The following is an 18,854-nucleotide window of genomic DNA, read 5'->3' as shown; positions in this document are numbered from 1 at the left end:
AAAAAAAAAAAAAAAATATATATATATATATATATATATATATATATATATATATATATATGTAAATATATACTTGATAAAAGGATACAAAAAAATACGTAATACTACCATAAGTTTGTTTACTGTTGAGGTAATTGTACTTCTTATTATTAATGTATTGAGCTCATATTAAATTTACTATTCTATTATACATTTAACCAGTGTCACTGTTAAAACACAATGTTAATTTTATAAAATCAAGTAAAAAGTATTGCAATTACTACAAAATTAAATAGTATATAACTTGTAAGTAACCTAAAATTTTCTATAACACAAAATACAAAGCTCTAACAACTTTAAATACCTGGTAGTCTGCATGAACAACAAACTATGAATTCAAGTATTTTTGTCCTTGTCATTTTAAAATCCAGTTTAGTATAGCTATTTCTCATAAATAGATACCAATAATCCCATGCCTGAAAATATTCTGACTTAATTTGGCATACCTCTTTTCTTTTCACCCACTCCTTGCTTGTAACATGAGAGACATTTATAAAGCTATACAAACAAACCTCAATTTGATAACAAGCAACCTGTTCTTTTAAATTATATATACATTCTCCCACATGGAAATTATAACAGACCAAAAAAAGACTGTTCTATTATATGAGTCAATAATCAATTCATTTAACAATTGTTTTTGAGCATCTAACAATGTTCAGGATACAAGCTATAGGTATCATTAAGGTTGAAGTGACTAGATGGAAGAATAGAGAAGCAAAAATTGCTATTAACATCCTAGAGAAACACCTGACATAGCTGTATTTCTACAGCATAACTCTTTCTAGCTGAATTCACAACATATTGTTTTAATAAATGTGCCTTATCACACATTCAAGTACATTATAAAAATGTTAGGTGGACAGAGGGCAAATTGTCCTAATAGGATTAGTGCTTGCAGTTTTTGTTAATAGCTATTTTTTGTTAAGTTATAAAATTAGTATTTATGTATAAGAGTTTTATGTCATGATTTATTTCAATTAACAACAGCATAAGAACATCTGTTGCCTGTTCTTTCTATCATATACTGAGCTGTTATGATTCTGAGCTAAGAATGCGTTACATACATACTCTTTGTATAAGGATAGTATCTCCTGGACATATTTGCTAATAAATACCAATCTGCTGGCATATTTATTTGAATTAAAAGAGTTTATATTTTGATGATTTGGGAATTTTTTTTTTTTGCCATGTAGTAGTTGATTTTTTAGAAATTATTTCTTAATATTTATTTTTTTAGTTTTAACTAGACACAATATCTTTATTTTATTTATTTATTTTTATGTGGTGCTGAGGATCTAACCCAGGGCCTCGCACGTGCTAAGGCGAGCGCTCTACCGCTGAACCACAAATCAGCCCGATTTCTTTTTCATGATAAATTTTAAAGATTTATTTAGGCAAACATGGTAATATAAGCCTTAGTCTCAGCTATTCAGAATAGTAAGGCAGGAGGACTCCTGGAGCTTATAAGTTCCAATACCACCCTGGGCAACATAGTAAGATCTTGCTTCTCAGAAAAAATAAAACAGGGGCGTGGTAGCACACACCTGTAATCCCAGCAGCTCGGGAGACTGAGACAGGAAGATCGAGAGTTCAAAGCCAGCCTCAGCAACTTAGCGAGGCACTAAGCAACTTAGCGAGGCACTAAGCAACTCAGTAAGACCCTGTCTCTAAATAAAATACAAAGTAGGGCTGGGGATGTGGCTCAGTGGTCGAGTGACCCTCAGTTCAATTCCTGGTACAAAAAAAAAAAAAAAAAAACCACAATGGACAGGGTGGCATAAGTCCATAATCCTGGCACCTCTGGAGGCTAAGACAGGAGGAACAAAACTTTGAATCCAGCCTGGGCAAGTCAGCAAGACCCTTCAACAACAACAAAAAAGAAGTTGGGAGGAAGGCAGGGAATAATATAGCTCAGTGGTAGATCCCTTGCCACGCATATGCAAGGCCCTGTGTTCAATGCCTAGTGCTGCAAAATAAATAAACAGGAGCTGGGGATGAAGCTCAGTGATGGAGCACTTGCCTACTATGCCTAAGGACCTGAGTTCAATCCCCAGCACCACAAAACAAACAGAGAGGAAAAAACATACAATAAAACAAAATGACAGATTTAACTAATGCAAACAATTTTCAAAAGCCATTCATTTAGAGGAGTGAAAGGAGGGGAGGGGGCATGAGGGTAGCAATGACAGTAGAATTAATCAGACATTATCACTCTATGTGCATATGTGATTACATGACCTGTGTACTCTGTATCATGTGTGTGCAGAAGAGTGAGAATTTATACTGTTTACACGTATGATGTGTCAAAATGCATTCTACTATCATGTATAACTAATTAGAACAAATAAAAAAACTTTTTTTTTTTTTTTAAATCATTCTTCCAATTAAGGTCTAACTAGAGAACACTTTGGTTTCCTAAGGGCTTTTTAAATTTTTATTTTAAATTCTCTAGAATCTGTGATTTAGAACAAAAGATTAAAACAAAAAACAAGCTTATTTTAAAATCAGACTACAAAGATATTCTGGTACCATTTAAGAAATAATCATCCTTCCACTAAATGATCAAAGCAACCTCCATTATAATACACTTAATTCCTGTTTATAACTGACTTTTGGGGTATAGTATTCTTCTATTGATTAACACTCTTCAATTAGTCACAACAGAAATTTCATTATTAAAAGTTTACACTAACTTTCCATGCTTTTCTTTAATAATCTCACCTATTTATTCTTCCAGATGAACTTCAGGATCTGTCAAGTTCTAAAACAAATTCTATAACTTTTTTTTTTAGGACTGCATAACTTATAAGTTATATTTTAGAAAAATTTATATTTTGAGATTATTTAGTATTCTCATCCAAGAACAATTTCCCCCTTTATCCCACCAAGTCTATTTTTCTCAGTCAAATTGATTTTAAAAATAAACAAATGGATCCTCAAGGATCTCTGAGTTGCTGAAAAGTAGATTCAATCTTTGTCCAGTTATTAACATTAGCTCCTAGGATGCTTACTTACCAGACCTCTTTAAAATTCAATGTAGCCTATCTTCTAAGACTAAGTGGAGAATTCCTTAGTCTAGAATCCTCAGAGGGAATAACTGGGTTTTTATAAAACTGATATCACTATTCGCTGTTTTCACACCTTCACTGCTCTATTGTCTGCCTTTTATTCCCTGAACAGACATCATGCACAGGCCAATACAGATAGACAATAGTTAATGTTAGTGTATATCAACACTCCTTCAAACTGATTCAGAGTTGATTACCCTTCAAAAAATTTTTAATCCAAAATGGTAAAACTTGAGATTGTAACTTACTTCCCTTTAATATTGTTAAGTAATTCCAAAAAATGAACTATCATTTTTCATATATCTGTAAGATATTAGGCACTAGGCTAAAACATGTAACATTTAATTTTTACTCTCAAACCTGAAGAGAATTAAGTATAATTATCCTCATCTTAGAGATGAAGCAACCAAGACAGAAGTTAGTTTTGCCCATGGTCACCTGTCTAGGAAGTGGCAATCCTAACATTTGGATATAGTTTGACCTCATTCCAGAGTCCAAGCTCTTCACTGATATACTGTCTTTCTAGCCATTATTAAATGTAGCTGCTAATTATTACCTGGGAGAATTTTGCATCAAATATGCTAAAGCTAAAATTATGTTTAGATAATCTCCAAATATTTAAAAGGATGATAGAAAATAATCACCTAATAAAAGAATTCTGTATACCACAGCATATTTAATAATTTTCTGCTGGCATTATCACAAAGCAATTCTACTCCAAATAGATCTGAGGATTCTTTCACCAGTCCTCTAAAAAATTTCAGATCAAACTGTCTTGTTCAAAATTAAACTTGCTCATTTCTTAAGACGATTCAAAAAAAGTGGCCCACTAACACCTACACTTCTATAGCTGTAGCTATTGAGGGAAAAAAATCAGGTTCTTAAATATTCACAGTAAATTATTTTCCTGCCAGCCACTTCTTTCTTATTTAAAGAAGACTGCTTGAATCTTCATGTCAGCTCATAATACTGGTATCTGAGAGACCTGAATCTTACAAAACTATAAATATCCTAAATTTAAACGGATTAAAATTAAATTCTCAATCACTCAATGAAAAAGCTGGTATTTATCCCCTCACTCCTTCTTTTTCTTCAACCTTAACAACTAACCTAAACAATCACCCAACTACTGAATCTATTTCCAGTACTACTATCTGAAGTTTTTATTGCGGTATACACTTAAGAGGCCTGTTTTCATTCTCGCCGTATATGTCAATCCTTCTCTCTGTCAGGTTGGCAAGGTAACCTTTATAAATCAGAAATCTAAATGTCAAATTTCCTCATAGGTCTTTAATAATCCTTTTTTTTTTTTTTTTTGAGGGGGGGATGAGTACCAGAGACTGAACTCAGGGGCACTTAACCACTGAACCGCATCCCCAGCCCTACTTTTTGTATTTTATTTAGAGTCAGGGTCTAACTGAGTTGCTTAGTGCCTCACTTTTGCTGTGGCTGGCTTTGAACTCACAACCCTCCTGTCTCAGCCTCCTGAGCCGCTGGGATTATAGGTGTGCGCCACTGCACTCAGGTTTTAATAATCCTTTTAATTATGGATAAAGTACACACATCACCCTGCCCTCAAAGGATGCCATAGGTCATAAAAAAGTTCCTGTCAATCTTCTCAACATTATTCAATGTACTTTCTAAACATGTCCTATACTCCATTAATACAAAAATACTTAAAAATTGCTAACAAAACATTAACTCAACTATTCAGTAAATATCTAAGGACCAAAACATAAAGCTCTATTCTATACATCCTAGTCTCTATACAAATAGAACAGTACAAAAGCCAGCTCCCATGGTACTTATTTCAAAGGGGAGACAGACAATAAAAAAATAATAAAACACAGCAAGATTTCAGATAGTATAAGCTCTGTGAAAACAATAAAATATGACTGATGTAAAAGGTATCCTAGGTTGCCTAGCATGTATAAGGCCCTGTTTGATCCCCAGCATCACTAGTATTGCTGTATGTATATACGTGACTATATGACCAATGTGATTCTGCAACCTGTACACTCAGAAAAATGAGAAATTATACCCCATTTGATTCAAATGTATGATATGTCAAGATCATTGTACTGTCATGTGTAACTAATAAATAAATAAATAAAATGAACTTACAACCTATATTTTAATACAAAAAAACCCCCAAAACTTAAAATAACAAAAAAAATATTTAAAGTGTCGTATCTGAATTGTATGAACCAACCATCCATTCAGAAAATCTGGGTATAGAAAGTTTCAAGTAGATTGAAATTAAGGGCAAAATCCTTAAAGTAGGGATGTACTTAAAGTGTTCCAGAAACAGAATGGCGGCTAGCACAGTTATGTGTAATGGGACTGAGGTTAAACAAGGATGAATGAGGTTGAGGAGCTGGCTGAGGATTGTAAAGATTTTATAATCCTAAGAGTTAAGGAGGTAAGTTTTATTTATGGCTAATAAGAAGCTATAGGGGTTGGGGTTGAGGCTCAGCAGTAGAGTGCTCACCTAGCACATGAGAGGCACTGGGTTTGATCCTCAGCACCACATAAAAATAAATAAATAAAATAAAGGTATTGTGTCTGACTACAACTAAAAAAATACATATAAAAAAAAAAAAAGAAGCAGCAGCTATGGAGGGGGCTGGAGTTGTAGCTCAGTGGTAGAGTACTCGCCTAACATGTGTCAGGCACTGGGTTTGATCCTCAGCACCACATAAAAATAAATAAAGCAAAAGATATTATGTCCATCTACAACTAGAAATATTAAAAAAAAAAGAAGAAGCAGCAACAGCAGCTATGGAGGGTTCAAAGAGGACAATGATATAATATTAATTATAATTTAAAATAGGACTTATAAACAGATTATAAAGTTTCATGAAAGATAAAAAGATTCATTAAAAGGCTACCATGGTAGGGCTGGGGTTGTGGCTCAGCGGTAGAGCGCTCACCTAGCACGTGCGAGGCCCTGGGTTCGATCCTTAGCACCACATAAACAAAATAAAGATATTGTATCCAACTACAACTGAAAAATAAATATATTTTAAAGAAAAAAAAGGCTACCATGGTAGTAAAGTTATAATCTACAGTAGCTTAGACCACAGTATTAACAAAAAGTAGTCAGAAATGGCAAGTTACAGATACACTATAAAGGGAGCCACCAGGAAATCCTGCTAGATCAATTCATATCAATGTATTTGCACATACCATTCTATTCTACCTATTCTTCCAAATCTGTCTGCCTAGAAAATTAATAAGTAGACTTTAAACCATGAATTAAATCTCACCTCTGCAATAAAACCTTTTCCAATTTGCCCAGACCAATTACTTATTAAATGATTTATGTTCCCATAGAACTCCATGTCTTACCCATCACAAACTCCTCTGTACTATTACATATTTCTTCACTGGCCTCCAAGGGTAAAATAAGTAAGACCTGCAGTAATCCAGGTCTCATTTGTCGTGTGTAACGCATACAGTGACCATCTCACTCTGATCCTACCAACAGGCCTCCAGAAACTTAAATAAGTACTTGTTATATTTATCAGAATTTGTCTAGTGAGTAAATAGTCAGAGAGGTACTAAAAAATGTGTTAAGAATCTAAGGACCCAATTCTCTTGATTTTTTAAAACACCTTCTCTTAAAATAGGTCATCAAAAGGAAAGATGATTATCTAAAGTACAGGTATGAAGACACGAATTGGTGTGAATATACTGTGTATACAACCAGAGATACAACGAAAAATTGTGTTCTATATGTGTAATAAGAATTGTAATGCATTTCTGCTGTCATATATAAATAAAAAATAAATTTAAAAAAAAGGAAAGATAACTTTCCCACTTCTAATCAAATTTTTACTCTTATTATACCTTTTTAATGTTACAATAAATCTCTAATACTTCTGAAAGGGGAGATAGAACCATATAATTTAGTATAATTTAACAAATACAAATAGTATGAATAACTACCTTATTGAAGGCAGCATAGTTTGCTGAAATGTTTGTGCAAACACCGGCAATAATCTTTTCAAGTATATTGGTGCCATTTCTGGATCTCCTTTGGGCTCATTACATTCTTCTTCATCTTTGTTAGTATCTTTCTTTTTCTTCTCATCTCCTTTATTAACTGGACACATCCAATCACCTGCAGACAAAATATTGTTCAAAGAAATATTTTTTGGGAAACTTTCCTTTTAAGAAAAAAATATCTTAAGATGTATCCACCTTAAACTATAATCACCTAGGTACTGGGGCTATATATCTCTGTGTTAAGTTTTTGCCTGGCAATAATGAGGACTGGATTCAATCCTTACCATGGGGGGAGGGGACTACAAACATCTCTAACAATAAATAAACTGAAACTAGAACACTTTATCTATTAACAGTGTTTTTATATTTTTTTATATATATATATATATTTTTTTTTTTTTTAAAGAGAGAGAGAGAGAGAGAGAATTTTAATATTTATTTTTTAGTTTTCGGCGGACACAACATCTTTGTTTGTATGTGGTGCTGAGGATCGAACCTGGGCCGCACGCATGCCAGGCGAGCGCGCTACCGCTTGAGCCAAATCCCCAGCCCCAACAGTGTTTTTATATTAATAGCTTTTTGATACAAGGGCTTGAACCCAGGAGCACTTTACACTGAACTATATCCCCAGTCCCTTTTTTTCTTTTCTTTTCTTTTGAGACAAACTCTCACTAAGTTGCTCAACCTGGCCTCAGACTTGTGATTCTCCTGCCTTAACCTCCTGAGTCACTGGAATTACAGGAATGTGCCATTGCTCCTGACTAAAAATATTAATAAAGATATTAATATCTTCAATAAGCTAAATAAAAAATTAAGAAAATAATTATGTATACACAATTTGATTCCAAAAACTATTTCACAGAATCTCTAAATTCATCAACTCTACAAAAACTGCAAAATCTGCCAAATTACTTCATCTACACAATATCCAATAATTCTTTATATGACATTCCTAAATCCCTTGAACTTTTTAGGTTTTGGTCATTCTGGAATCATGCAGTCACAGTTTCAAGAACACAGAACAGTAAACTGTTAAGCAACTATAAGAATACATACTCATATATGTTTAAAGGTGTCTATAAAAAGCTACTTCCATAGGAAGTGAAGCTGAAAAGTAATACCAGATGGCCTAAAAGCAAAGAATTTACTACTCACCTGGAGACTGAAGAATAGCTACTACTTCACTATGGCCCCTTTCTCGAGCTTTATCTAATGGAGTTTTCCCATCTTCATCTCTCAGATCTGGATTTGCACCATGCCGTAACAGAGTCTTGAGAAGAAAAGCATTTAATTTGAATATAACAATACCTGATTTCTTTGACATCCAACTCTGCAATCTAAAGATTTTCCAGAATTACTTAATCATGCAGGTACTAATCCAAATCTATGCCTTTGCACTTATCACCCTAAAACCAGCTATTCATATCTTGAAAAACTTCAAATTAGGTTATGTTCCAATTTGCCAAATAATCATCTAGAACCATACTTTACCTCTATTCCCACCACATCACACTAAACCTGTCATCATAACCTCATGATGAAGGACTTACTTAAAATCACAATAGCTCAATAAACATTTTTTCATTTAACTGACTTTAAAAATGTCTACAATAGGGGATGGGAATGTAGCACAGTCCTAGCATGCCTGCATAGCACGCCTGAGGCCCTGGGTTGGATCCCTAGCACCATAAAGACACTTTAAAAAATCCCGGTGCACTTTGAGATACATAAGCCATGTTGTGCTACAATAAGAAATCATCATTGAAAAAATTAAAACACCTGAAATAGGTCAGTATAGCTCAGTGATAGAACCTCTCTAGGATTGTTCAATCCCCAGTACAGCAAAAGAAAATAAATTAATAAATAAAAATTTAACTGTACTGTAAAGGTGATAATAATGGCAGCTATCTATCTTCTGAGCACCTAAAATGTGCTATCATAATAAATGCTTTACATGTATAGTTTCTAATTCTCACAATAATCTTCCAGGGAGATTTCACAGAGAAATCTTCAGGTCAAAACTTAAGAAACTTGCCCAAGGTCACACAGTTTTTTCTGTGTGAGCTGACCTTGAATCCAGGAGTGCCTGACTTCAGAGTGGAATAACCTTGCATTATGCCAAATTAATTCAAAATAGGCAGATTCTAGGGGCCTAGATTATAAATTTGATTTGACCTTTTCATTTGACCTCTTGGAATCTCAATTTCTCTAATTGTAAAAACAAACCTCTGAAGTAGGAGTCAAAAATGATGATTCTTCTAAAAACACAGTATCTGCTTTACTGACAAAAAGAAACAACAGAAATATATTTACACTTATTTGTTGGCAAGAGTAAGAAATTAGAAACAATCACATGTTCACCATTAGGTGACTGATTGAATAAACTTACAGTATATCTATAAAGGATAAGTATGAATATGTAAAAAGTTCTCTATATCCTAATAGGGAATAGTCTACAATATATATTACTAAATGAAAGACTAGGTTGGTATGTTTCATTTTCCATAAAAAGTAAATAAGCATATTTGTGTTTTTACTTGAATCTGTATTGAGACAGAAAAGCAAAAAAAAAATTGATAAAAAACATTCACTGCCAAGCGCAGTGATGCACACCTATAGATCCCAGTGACTTGGGGGGCAGAGGCAGGAAGAATACAAGTTCAAGGAGAGCCTCTGCAAGTTTGAGGAGAGCCTCAGCAACTTAGCGTGACAGTCTCAAAATGAAAAAAAAAAAAAAAAAAAGCTGGAGATGTAGCTCAGTGGTAAAGTGCTCCTGACTTCAACCCCCAGCAATGCAAAACAAAAATAAAACCAAAAATTTATAATAGAAAAGAAGGAATGGAATGGAATGGATGGAGATAGCATGGAAGCACAACTTATCAGAATAAAAGTTTCCATATCACTCTAATTTCTGGACCCTGCAATTGTTACAGATTAATAGTTTAAAAACCTGGCTTTTACCTTTGCTACTTGAGGTCTTCCAAAACATGCAGCATAATGTAAGGATGATGACCTTTGACCCCTATTAACATCAGCACCTCTCTCACAAAGAAATTCTACCTGTAAAATGATAAAGAACCATAAAGTTGCTATATTAATTCCTCTATCCTTGATTTAAAATCCTAGCTCTGCAGGGCATGATGGCACATGCCTTTAGTTCCAGCAACTAGTGAGGCTAAGGATGGAGGATGGCAAATTCAAGGCCAGCCTCAGCAATTTAACAAGACCTTGTCTCAAAATAAAAAATAAAAAGCACTGGGGATGTAACTCTGTGGTACAGTGCCCCTGGGTTCAATCTCCAATTCCAATAAATAAGTAAATAAGATACTAGCTCTTATTTATTAGCTTACCATTTCCTGAGTTCCAAAAGCAGAGGCCCAATTCAATAGAGTCTGACCCACATCATCCATAAAATTTACTTCAAAGGCTAAAAGTTTGAAGGAAAAAGAATTACTTTCAAGGCCAATAAAATTCTCAACTTTTCTAAAGTTTGAATCATTTAAAGACTATTATTAATAATCCACCAAGTACAGAGCAAAAAGAAAGTGTTTTAAATATTAAAATCAACTGTAAAGTAGTATATATAATCAACATGCCTAAGGTCAGCTACGAAAAAGTATTCTCAAATTTTTAAACCACTGAGGATTCATAAGGCTTTATACCTTAAAAATAAACATGACAAGGAAAAACTAAAGTATAATACAGTTCAACAGGGTACCACTTGCATCATAACATAACTATATAAAAGAAGCCAATCCAAACCTATAATCCAAAATACAAGTCTGATGTCCCAGAAGCAACTTCTATAAATTTATACTTGTTCATCACCTGACGAATATAGTAGGCTAAAAAAATTATTATATAATTACTATAATTTACTCATGTTAATTTCCATCAATCTTAACAGCCTTAAATTTAATCTGCAATACACATTAGAATTGGCAAAATCTCTTTCAGGTGATAAAAAAAAATAAAAGTAAATTTCAAATTCTGTAGAAGTGTCACTCATTCAGCAAGCATTCATCCAGGTCCTACCATGCATCAAAGTTGATAATCATTCCACTGTATATAGGAGAATATGCAAGGGGTTGGTCATAGCAAGGCACAATTGCTAAGAATATTGTCCAAAACAAGAAATAAAAAATTGACTATAGTTCCTTATCTCACAGTTTTTATATTTAAAACAAATTATTTTCTGACCTCCTGTGTCAATTGCATCTATAAGTGCATCCGTATCTTTACTTCGAATACAGTCTATAAGCTGCCGATGTGATCGCTCCCCAGAACTATCCAATCTACGGAGTCCTGGAATTCTGCCTGTAGACCCAGCACTAGATTTAGGCAAGGCCTTTCTTCCTTCAAATAACAGCACCAAGAGAAGGTCAACCAAACGCATGGTATCAAGTACACATCTTTCATCACCCTGTAATGCACTTTCAATTGAATCTGGAAGCTCTGATCTCAGGAGATCCTAGGAAGAAAATGATGGAAAAAAGTTTAACACATCTGCATTATACAAAAATACTTTTTCTAAAAGATTAAAGAGCAAAGATTCAAAAACACTCTTACATGTGTTACTACTGGAGAGCCTCTGCAAAGTGTGGAGAGCAGACTTACAATTGTTGACACCTGATTACTCAATTTGGAATCTGCAGTTGTGGAAGGGGCACCAGTGGTGCTGCGACCAGGTTTACATGCTGATGATGGTCCCGATACAGTACCACCGGCAGCAGCCATTCTCGATAACAGTTCCTCAGTTAATCCATGCTTGGCTAATGGAGCTGGGTCAACACCCCGACGGGTAAATCGGTCAGCTAGTGATGCAAAACATCGTAAGGCTCCATCTGAAACCTAGCAATGTAAAGAATAGGCTGTGGATAAAATTCACCTAAAAGGGGCTAGTACTGGGCTGGGACTGTAGCTCAGTAGCAGAGTATTTGCCTAGCACTGGGTTTGATCCTTAGCACCACATAAAAATAAACAAAATAAAGGCATTCTGTCCATCTACAACTAGAAAAAAAAAAAAAAAGAAATCCTTTAAAAAGGGGAAGAGGGCTAATACTGATCATTTCAATCCTGACACTATAAAAAAGGGAGCTATAGCAAAGTGATAAAGTGTATAATCTATCTAGATTTGGATCGTGGCTCCATATTTGGCTGTGTATGACCTGAAGAAGTTATCTAACTGCCTAAGGATTCAGTTCCCTCAAACTGTAAAACAGGTTTAATAATGGTACTTACATCTCATTGTGTCTGCTTAAATGAGAAAACACATAAGAATGTAGACAGATGGTAACAATATTTTTGAGCTTTTATTATGTACAACTTTGCCAAGAAATTCTATGACTTATCAACTGAAATAATTTCTAAATAGTAAAAAGGCATGAAAAATCAAGTCTTATTTTCTAAAACTATGCTAATTAAATGAAGGCTTATAAATAACACCATAAATAGTGATATTTTACTTTACTGAAATCTACCATATTTTCAGTCAACAAAATTGCCCTAAGTCAACAAAATAATACTGAGTACAAGTGCAACTGTAAAGATGTTTATATATTTCCATAACATTTAAATTTTAAGAATAAACATATCACTTTCTTTAAAATATTTATTTTTAGTTGGGCCTTTATTGTTATTTATATGTAGTGGTGCTGAGAATTGAACCCAGTGCCTCACACATGCTAGGCAAGCACTCTACCACTGAGCTACAACTCCAGCCCCCTAAGCACATCATTTTTATAATTAAAGAACACTTTATTGCCAAAAAATTACCACACATATAAAATGAAAGAAGAGATTATCCCAAGTAAAAATTTCAAATTACAGTGGATCATAGTTATAAATAGGAAACATAAAAATCACTTTTGAAAACTGAGAGTATACAATAGTAATTTATTTACCTGATGATCTTCATGTTTTAATAAGCTAGACAGAGATTCTACACAAATTTCTAATGAAGAATCTTGAGGTTCCATTTTGCCACAGAGTCTTGATACCACAGCCATGGCAGAGTGCAAAGTGTCTTTATGAACCAGGTGTCCACTGTCACGAATAAAGGTAAGCACACAATTCAAACCTCCAGCCTCAAAGACTGCTCCTGACTCACGAGTGCATATCAGTTCCAGCACCTAAAAATGGTGAAACAAAATTAACAGAAACTGGGTATAGTGGAACAAGCCTATAATCCCAGCAACTCCAAGGCTGAGGCAGGATGATCACAAACTCAAGGCCAGCCTCAGAAACTTAGCAAGATACTGTCTCAAAATTTTTCTTAAAGGGCTGGGGGTATAACTCAGTGTAGAGGATGCGTAAGTTAAAGCCCTGTACCACACCAAAAAATAAAAAAATAATATACAAGCCTAATTTTAATTTGATAGAATCAAAGAAAACATAAATGTACTCTCCAAAATATATTAGTTGCCACATTAAAAAAGGTAAAATGACAAAACAATTATTTCAATAATAATTTTAATTTAACCCAATATAAACATGGCATCATCACTGGAACATATAATCAACTTAAAAACTTACTGATATATTTAACGTTTTCATGTGCTACCTTCAAAAATCACGTGTACACTTTATACCTACAACACAATGGCAATTTGGAGAAGCCACATTTAAAATGCTCAAGCCATATTAAAGTTAGTCATATATGAGATTTCAATGATAAAACTTACATATGGCAAACTAATGAATTATATGCAATTTAGCAAAAGGGTACAAGCTCTTAAACATTAAAAAAAAGTTGGGTAGCCAGGCACAGTGGCGCATGACTGTAATCCCAGCATCTCAGGAGGCTGAGGCAGAAGGATTGTAAATTCAAAGCCAGCCTCAGCAATTCCACAAGGACCTAAGCAACTTAGCAAGACTCTGTCTCAAAAAATAAATAAATAAATAAATAAAAACGACTGGGAATGTAGCTCAGTGATTAAGCACCCCTGGGTTCAATTACTGGTACCAAAAAAAAAAAAAAAAGTTGGATAATGCTAGCAATTACTATTGCTCATCATCCTCACACTTAATTTACGAATATCAGAACATCAAAACTCCACTTTCAAACGGCACAGCAATGCAAGCTTGTAATTCCAGCCACTCAGAAGGAGCAGAAGTTCGAGGCCAGTCTCAGCAATTTAGCAAGGCCCAAAGCAACTTAGTGAGACCCTATATCAAAAAAAAAAAAGGGGGCTGGGAATATGGCTCAGTGGTAAACACCTCTGGATTCAACCTCTAATGCCAAAAAATAAAATAAAACTCTACTTTTATTTTCTAAATTATGCTGTTTAAGGTGTTCAAGTACAACTAACAGGGTCCATCAATCTTAAAGGCATAACAGAAACTTAAGACTTTATCCAGTAGACAAGAAAAGTTTAAAGCTGAAAGATAATATAATCAAATTTCCAGCTAATAACTGTAGAGAATGAGGTATGGAAAAGTTATTGGTAAATGCAAACATTCAAACATTTAATAGAAAATAACAGGAGAAACAAAGAGTAGAAAATAAACTAAAAAAGGATCCAATCATCAATTATCTGTGTGGTGAGAAAGAAAGGAAGTAAAAAGATCAAGTTTCTTGTCTTGAATGTCAGGGTGGAATTTAATGCCAATTAACAAAATAGGAGTTTACCTGCAGTGAAAGACAATGAGCTAAGACATCCAATAAGAGATGTCCAGTAAGGCCTTGAATAAGAAGCCTAGAATTCAACAGTGGTCAAGGACAGAGATAAAAATGTGAGAATATAGAATAAATGGTATTAAAGTGACTGATAAGACTGCCATATATAGGCAAAATATATGTAGTTTTAAGAAGTAAAAACGGGACTTTAGAAAATACTATCATTTAAGAATGAGTTAAATAAGAACCTGCAAAAAAAAAAAAAAGAGAGAGAGAAAAGGAAAAAAATAAAGCAGCGTCTGACAAAATCTAAAGGATAAAATTTCAAAAAGAATGAAATGATGACTTATGTCAAACACTATCAAGATCCAAGATCCAGTAAGTTAAGGGCTGCAAAAAGTCCACAAAGTTTGATAACAGAGATGCTACTGATGATCATTTTCCCATAGTTTCAGGGGAGTTAAACAAGCACAAACTTAATTTTTGTGGACTGAATAGTGACTAAGTGTAAACCTCTTACTACTCTTCTTCCTAAGAGTATGACTATGAATAGGAAGAGGACAGCTGAAGTAGAATCCACAGCCAAAGAAGGAGCTCCGGCTTTTCTTTTTTTTTAAGTAGCAGATTATCAACAATGGAACAGCCTCACATTATATGCCTTCCAATGTGATACAATAAAAACTATGCAAAACACCAACACAGCAGGGTGCAAATAAACTTTTCAAATTGAAATTAACCATGAATAAGCAATCAAACAAATCTAGAATGTGGGAACATTACATAAGACAAATGGCCTGGACTCTGTAAAAAGGTGTCATGGGAAAAAGAGGAGAGCTGTTTGTTCTCCATTAAATGAGAATAAAAAGAGTAATGATAAAGTACAATGTGTAAATTTTGGATTTGCAATGTGTAAATTTCTGGCTATTTTTAAACCATAAAAGACATAGTGGGGACCACTGGGCTTAATAAATTGGAAATTATTTTTTACTGAAATACTGTTATTTATCAAAGATAGAATTATGTCATTATTCTGCAACTTATTTTCAAAGGATCCGTGAAAAATAAGGGAGGAAGGTAGGGGAGGGAATGAGAAGAGGACAAGGAATCTTCAAGTTAAACAAAAGAAAAAAGAGAAAGAGGGAGAGAGAATTTTAATATTTATCTTTTAGTATTTGGCGGACACAACATCTTTGTTTGTATGTGGTGCTGAGGATCGAACCTGGGCCGCACGCATGCCAGGCGAGCGCGCATGCCAGGCGAGCGCGCTACGGCTTGAGCCACATCCCCAGCCCCAAATAAGATGTTAATAGTAACACTGTTTTAACGGTAGGCTTAAAAATATTAGAAATCACCTGCTTGCCGTTTGGTCCTGGGTTTGATCACCAGAACCCCTTCAAAAATTGTATAAATATATATGGCTATATACATATGTGTAATTATTATTTTAATAAATATAAAACAAAAACAACCACCCCCCAGAAAAAGAGAGAGAGAGACGCTCAAGACTTCATTATATCCATCTGCTAGGAATAAAGAAACAACTAAAAAAAGAGCTTGAAAATATAGGTCAGTGAATAAGCAATGAAGTAAAATTTCAGATCTGGAAAAAACATGAAGTGAAGTGATGAATAAGGGAGGGCCAGGCACGGTGGCACATGCCTGTAATCCCAGCAGCTCAGGAGGCTAATGCATGAGATCGAGTTTAAAGCCAGTCTCAGCAAAAGCAAGGCATTAAGCAACTCAATGAGACCCTGTCTCTAAATAAAATACAAATTAGGACTGGGGATGTGGCTCAGTTGCTGAGTGCCCCTTCAATCTCTGGTACAAAAAAAAAGAGAGAGAGAGAGAGAGAGAGAAAGAATAAAGGAAAAAAGCCTTAAAAAGGAATAGATCCCTCCTTCCTTTGAAGTTGTAGACAAAAGAGACACAAATCTATAGGCACAGAGACAGATAATTCTGAAATATGGTCTAGAAGCTTCAGGTCCCTAGGATCCTTTCAAGGAATCTTCAAGTTAAACATGTCATAGTAATTCTACAGCGCTTTGTCTCTTTTGCTCTCATTCTCTCATGAGTGTATGGTTGAATTCTCTAGAAGCTACATAAGGTATGATATTGCACCAGATTGACTACAGAAGCAAATATAAAGATCTAACTGACTTCCATTTAGCTATAGGTTTTTAAAGAGATTTCCAAAATTGCCCAGCAATGATAGTCTCTTACTTATTTTCATTTTCTTTTGGAAATAGTTAATTTTCATTAAAAACATTTTATGGGTGCTAGAATAGAAGTTCACTGGATTAGACAGGGGAATGAAGGGAAGGGAAGAGGGATGGAATAGGAAGGACAGTAGAAGGAATTGGACATGACTTTCCTATGTTCATATATGAATACATGACCAGTGTAACTCCACGTCACGTACAACCAGAAGAAGTCATACTCCATGTACGTATGTCAAAATACATTCTACTGTCATATAAAGAAAGGAAAAACTTTTTAAATATTTTTGTTAACATGTAAAGAGCTTGTTATTTTAAGAGAAATTAATACTTAAAATTTCTCAAGTTTTTCTTTGTTTGTTTGTTTGTTTTTGGAATTGAACCCAGGGGCATTAAAACCTTTGTATTTTAATTTTTAGACAGTGTATAAGTTGCTTAGGGCCTCACTAAATTGCTGGGCTGGCTTTGAACTTCTTCCTGCCTCAGCCTTCTGATTGCTGGGATTAAAGGAATGCAATACCACACCCAGCTCCATTTAATATCTTTCTTTCTTTCTTTCTTTTTTTTTTTTTTATTGACGGTGTTGGTGTGTGCTGCTGGGGATTGAACATGCGAGGCACTCTACCAACTGAGCTATATCCCCAGCCTGGATCTTAATAACTAACAGGCTAAATATAGATATAATTACTATAAACAAAGGTTCCTGGGGAGCCTCAATCACTTAAGACTTGTAAAAGGAATCTGAGACAAAAAAAAAAAAAACCTTTGAAAACTGCTAACCTAGAGCATCAAAAATCATTTTTTTAAAAAAAAAGTGTGAAGTGGGAATCATAAAAAAAAAAAGAATCATGGCAAGTTACACACTGTAGTCCCAGCACTCAAGAGGCAGGACGTAAGACCAGCTTGGGCAATATAGTGAGACCCTACATGAATAGCAAAACAAAACAAAAATCAAAATGTGTTTACCAAGTAGTGCCAATAAATGACTAATCTAGTACTAATGCCTTTGAGTATTCTTAAATTTATCGTTAGTTCCACAAGAAATTAATAGTTTATTCTGAAGAGAGTATAGAGGCCCTGAATAGTTAAATCCACAGGTTCTAGAACCAGACTTCCTGATCTTCAAATCTTGACTCTGCTGCTCACTATATGTATAATCTTTGAGCAAGTTACTTAAACTCAGTATACTTGAATTTTTTCATCTGTAAAGTAGAAATTATGGCCAGGCACAGTGGTGCATGCTCAGTGGTAAAGCACCCCTGGGTTCAATCCCCAGTACCCATTCTCCACCCCCTGCCAAAAAAAAAAAAAATCATATTATGGCACTTGCCTCAAATAGTTTTGTGAAAACTAAATGAGTTAATACACATAAAAACGCTTAGAATAATGTCTGGAAGTGGTGGCAGTTTTTGGTTATTGTGGCAGTCTGTTACTATTTTCATATAAAATAGTTTTAATTTAGCCAGGCACAATGGTGCACAACTATAATCCCACTGGCTTGGGAGGCTAAGGCAGGAGGATTTCAAAACCAGGCTCACCAACTTAGTGAGTCCCTAAGCAACTCAGGGAGACCCTGTCTCTAAATAAAACATTAAAAAAGGGGTGGGGATGTGGCACAGTGGTTAAGTGTGGCTGGGTTCAATACCCGGTTACCAAAAAAAAAAAGAACATGGATAACTTATCTCAATGTGTCTGTAATTACCAGAACTGAAGAAAGCTGAAGCAGCACATAAGAACATCTGGGTAGCCAGGTGTGGTGGCTCATGATTATAATCCCAGCAACTCAAGTGGCTGAGCCAGGAGTACCACAAGTTCAAGAACAGCTTCAACAACTTAGTGAGGCCCTAAACAACTCAGTAAGACACAGTCTCAAAAATAAAAAAATAAAAAGGAATAGGA

General features: G+C 34.6%; 1 protein-coding gene across 1 annotated transcript in view; it reads right to left on the bottom strand.

The window, feature by feature from the left end:
* The window catches only part of Hectd1 (HECT domain E3 ubiquitin protein ligase 1), a 94,367-nt gene that overhangs the window by 56,810 nt on the left and 18,703 nt on the right, over positions 1–18,854 (bottom strand). The window contains exons 3-9 of the mRNA XM_015487577.2: positions 13,025–13,252; positions 11,691–11,972; positions 11,322–11,592; positions 10,472–10,548; positions 10,083–10,181; positions 8,277–8,391; positions 7,062–7,236 (exon numbers count right to left, since the gene is read on the bottom strand). Of these exons, the coding sequence (XP_015343063.1) occupies positions 7,062–7,236; positions 8,277–8,391; positions 10,083–10,181; positions 10,472–10,548; positions 11,322–11,592; positions 11,691–11,972; positions 13,025–13,252 (1,247 nt within the window). The remainder of the gene's footprint in view (positions 1–7,061; positions 7,237–8,276; positions 8,392–10,082; positions 10,182–10,471; positions 10,549–11,321; positions 11,593–11,690; positions 11,973–13,024; positions 13,253–18,854) is intronic.

The sequence above is a fragment of the Marmota marmota genome, unplaced genomic scaffold (assembly GCF_001458135.2).
Source record: "Marmota marmota marmota unplaced genomic scaffold, marMar, whole genome shotgun sequence".
Lineage (NCBI taxonomy): Eukaryota > Metazoa > Chordata > Mammalia > Rodentia > Sciuridae > Marmota > Marmota marmota.
Note: the sequence above shows the minus strand (reverse complement) of the source record. Positions and strands in the feature narration are given on the sequence as shown.